At 43.0% G+C, this 5,568-nt stretch overlaps 1 protein-coding gene across 1 annotated transcript in view; it reads left to right on the plus strand.

Moving 5' to 3' along the window:
• The first annotated feature begins 495 nt into the window (after positions 1-495).
• Positions 496-5,568, plus strand: part of LRIF1 (ligand dependent nuclear receptor interacting factor 1) — a 5,244-nt gene continuing 171 nt past the window's right edge. Inside the window, 3 exon segments of the mRNA XM_009994087.1 lie at positions 496-1,989; positions 3,491-3,766; positions 5,150-5,561. Of these exon segments, the coding sequence (XP_009992389.1) occupies positions 502-1,989; positions 3,491-3,766; positions 5,150-5,561 (2,176 nt within the window). The 5' untranslated portion in view covers positions 496-501.

Genomic DNA, 5,568 nt, shown 5'->3' on the forward strand with positions numbered 1-5,568 from the left:
GTTTTCATCTTCCTTTCTTTTTTGTATGTATTTGTCTGAAGTGATTTCTGCTTCCATCTTGCCTGTATTTCCCTCAGGCTTTCCTGAAATTCATGCTTCACAAAGTAGGGATATTAATAGTAACAGGGAGATGGGAAAGCAACAAAAAGAATGTGGCTTCTCTGGAGAGAACGTTTTGTCTGGAGCATAATGTGTTTGCTGGGTCTTTTTGATTTTTACCTGCAAAAGATGCCATTTCTTGCTACTCTGTGATGGGAAAGTAGGACATGACTTCCAGGTGTGGCCTGTGGTGCTTGGAAATGCTAAACCCAAAATGTACCCCAGGTAGATCAGTGTGATTCCTGCAGATAATGCAGTGGTTAATCTGCTGAGGTGTGGAGGTCACTGATGCAGATGGATGAAGTGTCTGTGCTGTGTTCACTTATGCTCTCTTTCTTTTTTTTTTTTTTGTTTTCTCTTTTCTTTTCCCTTTTCTTTATTTTTTTCAGCATTGCAGGCTCTATGTACTGAGTCGTTCAGACCACGGGACCAGATGGAAAAAACCTTCTGAGATTACTTCCCATTTCTAAATCTTCTGGAAGTTTTGTGCCAATAGTTCAGTCTTCAGTCATGCCAAATCATTCTAAAGCCAATATTTCTAATCCAGTCCATCTTACTTTTAAGACCCAACTTGCCAATACTACTGCACCTTCATCTGTTAAGATACCTGTTTTCCAGTCTCCTAATCCTGGAAAGATTCTTCTTACAAGGACATTAGACAAACAGGAAGGTGGTAGGGCAGGTTCTGAAAAAGAAAGGTTAAGTCCCAAATCTGGTGCTGCCATCCAGAGCAGTTGTGTGTTAGTTGATAGACTCTCAGTGCAGAACATGGCTGTCACCAGCTCATCTAACCAGGGTAAGACTGCCTGCATGTTGGCCAACACAAAAACTCTTCCAGTTAATGTGAAGCCTTCAGTACTGCCCTCTGGCCACCACCTCCAGATCCCAGATGATGCAGAAGTGAAATTTGTCCCAGCTTCTTTCTTACCATCTGCAATACAGCAAAAAATCCTTGCAGCTGCAGCAACAAATGTGTCTGGAGGAGCTGACAGTACCAAAATGCCAACAGTCATTTGTGTGACACCAGTGAACACAGTGAAAACTGCCATTCCCAAGCATTTGCTACCCACTTGCCCCAAACCTGCCCCAGAAGCTTCCAAATCAGTCATAATGACAGCTGCACAAAAGGGAAATGGTTCTTCTCCTGAGACAGTAACACCTGATGGTCAGCAGTGCCAGCAAACCCCCATGAAATGGATTGTGCAAGAAAGTCCACAGTCACCAGCAGCTCGTCTTATTCCAGTCAGGTCATCCAGTAACATGGCTACCAAGATCCTGAAAATGTTGTCTGAGATGAAGAACATAGAAATTAACTCTCCAAATATCTTATCCCTCTGTTCTGGTGGCCCTGGTGGAAACCAAACCAAAATCACACCAATTAAAGACAACGCTCTGGTCATGTACAACGGGAGAGTCTTTTTGTTGACCAGAAGAGGTTCTGATATTCTGTCAGGCCAAGTTGACAAACAAGCATCTTCCTCTTCTGATGCTTTAATTAAAAAGGAGACATCCAAGCTAATTGATTCTTCTGCAGTCAAAAAAATAACCAATAAAGTAGTGAATTTGTTGTCAAAAAACAAAGGAATGGTGCTGCCTGAGAAAGATCCAAAGCCAGTTACAAACTCCAAAAATTCTCCACCAACTGGCTTCAGAAATGACTTAAAACCTGCAGCCCTGCTGACCCCAAGTGCTAATCAGCAGAATTCCACAGTAAACCAGAGCAAGAGTTTGCCCCTCAGCGAGAGCATTTCAAGTGGAATGATTCCAGCAGTAGGGAAGCAGGAACATCCCTCCCCAAATGGCAAAGAAAAGAGTCATTCCCCCAAAGCAGCAAGTGCTGTTTTCCCTCAGTTTAAGCAAGATTGTTCTTTCAGTGAAGACTGGCAAAAGGTAACTCTCTCCAATAAACGTGCCCCTCTCAACTCTGCTAGATTTTGATGTGGTTCTGTTGGAATAAAATAGCTATGAATTCATTTTTGTGACCAGCTGTCCTGTCACTGGGTATACTGGTCTAAAATGGGGTTCTATTCAAGCAACTATGTGGGGTTTTTTTCAGTAAGATGATCGAATCATTGAATGGTTTTGCACTAAAATGCCTCAAGGAAAGAAAGGCACAGGGAAAAGATGACTTTTTGTTTCCTCACAAGACCAGTTGTGGTTAGCAACTGGAACCACAGGGAAAGTTGTTGGCCCTTTATGCTCTGGGAGTTTCTGCCTTCTAATGGTGTTGATGGCACGTTCTCACAGCACAGCCCTTGTGCTGTAGGGGTGGATGGCAAGTAGAGAAGTTTGCTGTGAAAACAAGGTGGAAGAGCAGGGTTTGTCATCCAGAGCCAACCTCTGGGCTTGCATTAAGCTCCAGTCCCCACCAGCTCAGGAAGCCACCAGCAGGAGCTGTGTTTCCTTCTTTCCATGCCACATTTGGGAGGGATCCACCTCCTTTGACTCATGGTTTCATGTCAGGCAGAAGAAACTCTTGAGATCTTAAATGGCTTTCCCCCTTCAGGCTAGACCTACCTGTTCTTTTAAGATCATAATATTGAGAATACACGAGAAGTCCTTAGCCTCAAATCCCACCGACTCAACCCATGAAGGATGATAGGTCAAGTTTTTAGTTGCTCAAGAGGCCAGAATTAATTTGTTGCCTCTGGATTAAGAAAGGTAATTCTGAAGCTGGTTTATATTTGCTTGTGTTGACCAGGCAGAAGAGAAATGTCAGCTGAGCATATCTGTGCAAATTGGTAGAGATTTAATCATTCCAGTGGACTGTAGGGCCTCTTTTTTGGATTGTTCCTCACCTAAAAAATGGTGCAAGTAGTTGTTTGTTTTTTTTTTCCTTCAGTGCTTTGTGGTGCCACGTGTTAGTGTTCTCATTTGCTTTAGCTCCAAAAAAAATAAGATATCAGATGTTTGCTGCTTTTTCAGTCCCTTAAAATTTGCAAGCCAGTTGGCTGGCAGCCAGTGTGTGGTGAGATGGAGCTGGAAGGTCATGAAGAGCTCAGGTGACAAGGAGGTTGGATAGGAGAAATGGTTGATGGTGCTTTGGTGGCACCTTCAACCTCAACGCCAGCAAGAAATGCATCCTGTACAGACATTGTCTTGATCTTCATCATCTTCCTGTGTTTGAAGTTGTAGAGCAGGTGATTCTCTTGTTGCTTCTTTTACCTCTGTGGTCTATTGGTCCGACTGGATGTTCCATAATGTGCTTGGAGTTTTAAAGTGAGAAGATGTCCATCATTTCTCAGAATTGGCTTACTCTAGGGAGAAGGGCAAATGAAACAAAAGGTTCACGTGTCTTCCTAGGAACTAGTTTTTATTTGATATGTGTTGAGAGACAAAAAGAGAGGGAGAGAGTGTGACTGATGGCTCTCTCACTGCTTCTGTATTTCAGATCCAGTGTGAAAAGATGCATTCTCCGGGAAAGCTTATTCCAAACAAAGAGCAAGAGAAGCCACATTGGAAACAATACTTGGAATTAAGGAAAAGATTTGGTCTCTTTAAAGAGGAGAGAGTGTACCTTAAGAGGATACCATTAAGGACCTCCTGTGAGAAACCAGAAGAAAGGGTTTGTTCCAGTAACGGCTTGAAAAGGAGAAATGATTCTTGGAGTTCATCGTCGTTAGATGTGGAAATAAATCAACTTCAGGAATGTGTGAAAGAGGAAAAGGTATCTTTGGAATTTTTCAGTGATTAAATATGTACTGCAACACGTTCAGGTAGCAGCAGATGTGTTGTCCCTACAGAGCTCCTGGTGTTTTGGACTTTTCCACCTCTGGAATCATCAGGGCAAGTCAGGAACTGTTATTGTCCCTGTGAGAATTATTCCCAGAACCTGCTTGTGTGATGCAGCAGCATTGGGTGATTTCAGCACAACCAGATTTTGTCCTCTTTTCTGGGTTCCACTGGAGGAAATTTGAAGAACAAATACTCTGAAGAAGACAGGACCCCAGTGGTGGCTGTCAAAGGGATAGTCCTTATTGGAATAGAAACCATAGCTCTGTGTCCTGATTAATATTTAGCCTTCTGCAAACAATTATGTTTATCCAGCAGCTCAACAGTGCAGGCAGAATAATAGAAGAATCATTTTTGGTGAGGCTTGAGTCTGAAATCAGCCACATGCCATTGTTTCAGGGCACTTTGTCACCCCGTGACCAGGTGTGGGTGATTCCCCAGGAAAGGTACCTGCTGAGTCAGGTATGGGTCAATTAAAATAAATCAACCTGTCTGATCTTTAGAGTGACAAACACCTTTATCAGTTTAGTCCTTTGTCATTGGCCAGGAACTTGCTTGGGTGCTCTGGAAGGGTTCTCCTGATGGAAGGGACTTCCATCTTGCTGCATGACAATGATTTTGCTCATCCAAAGTAGTTCTGCTGAGTCATGATGTTCTACATTTTCTTTTGTATGACTCTACCCACTCAAAGGCTTTCTCATGTTTTGATAATTCTGTGTGAAGAGCAGATCTACTGGCTGCTCCTCATAAAGTCCATTCAGAGGGAGATCAGCAAAGAGCTGGCAGGAATAAGCCTTGTCATGGAATTAATTGCTAATGTTGCAGCTTTTTGGAAATAGAAGTGTGAGGAATTCTTCTGTGTTGGGAATTTTCCATCAAGTTAGATCACAGAATCATGGAATGGCTTGGGTTGGAAGGAACAGATTCAACCCCCTGCATGGACAGGGACACCTGCCACCAGCCCAGGTTGCACCAAGGCCCATATAATGTATAGATAGAAAGGTTTTGGTTTACACTCCAGTTAAAGAACTTCAGCAGCAATAGGGTGTGAGAGGTGTGCACAGGAAGGGCAAAAGTCCATTGTTGACTAAGGAAGGAAATCAGTCTTCTGGAATTGTTACTTGGGAATCTTTGCTAGAAAAATATGGAACATGGAAGGATGTCTGCTTGAATTGCTGAAGGAAACATCTTCCATGTAGTCATTTTATGAAGCTTGCAAGAAATAACTTGTGGTTTTGCTTAGTGAACTGTGATGTTCTAACACAGATTGATGCTCAATTTCACAGCCGTGTCTTTGATGTGTTTCTTGACTGAACAGGTAATTGTGAAGCTGGAAGAGGATTTGACTAAGAAGAGGAAAATAAAATCTTCACCCCAGTCAGACAGTGGAAAAAGGAGAAGAACATCAGTCAAATCAACCACAAGTCCAAGTCCAGAAAACACCAGCTCGAGTTCCAGCCTGCACAGAGATGTTTCACCCTCCCCAGTCTTCCCACAGCAAAGCACTTCCACAGACTTTGCTCCATCATCACTGGGAAGGGACTTTCAGGATGACCCACACCCTCAATACAGCCACGTTACAGACTCTAGTTTCCCAGTTTTGGTGTCTTGTGAAGGTGACACTTCAGTTCTGGAAGGTTCTTTCCGAGATGATACATTCCCTTGGACTCCTCCAGACTTGGATGAAACGATTCGGGATGAAAAAATCAAACGACTTAAGCAGCTTTTAAGGGAAAG

Source organism: Chaetura pelagica, unplaced genomic scaffold (assembly GCF_000747805.2).
Source record: "Chaetura pelagica isolate M959 unplaced genomic scaffold, ChaPel_1.0 scaffold470, whole genome shotgun sequence".
In the NCBI taxonomy this organism is placed as follows: domain Eukaryota; kingdom Metazoa; phylum Chordata; class Aves; order Apodiformes; family Apodidae; genus Chaetura; species Chaetura pelagica.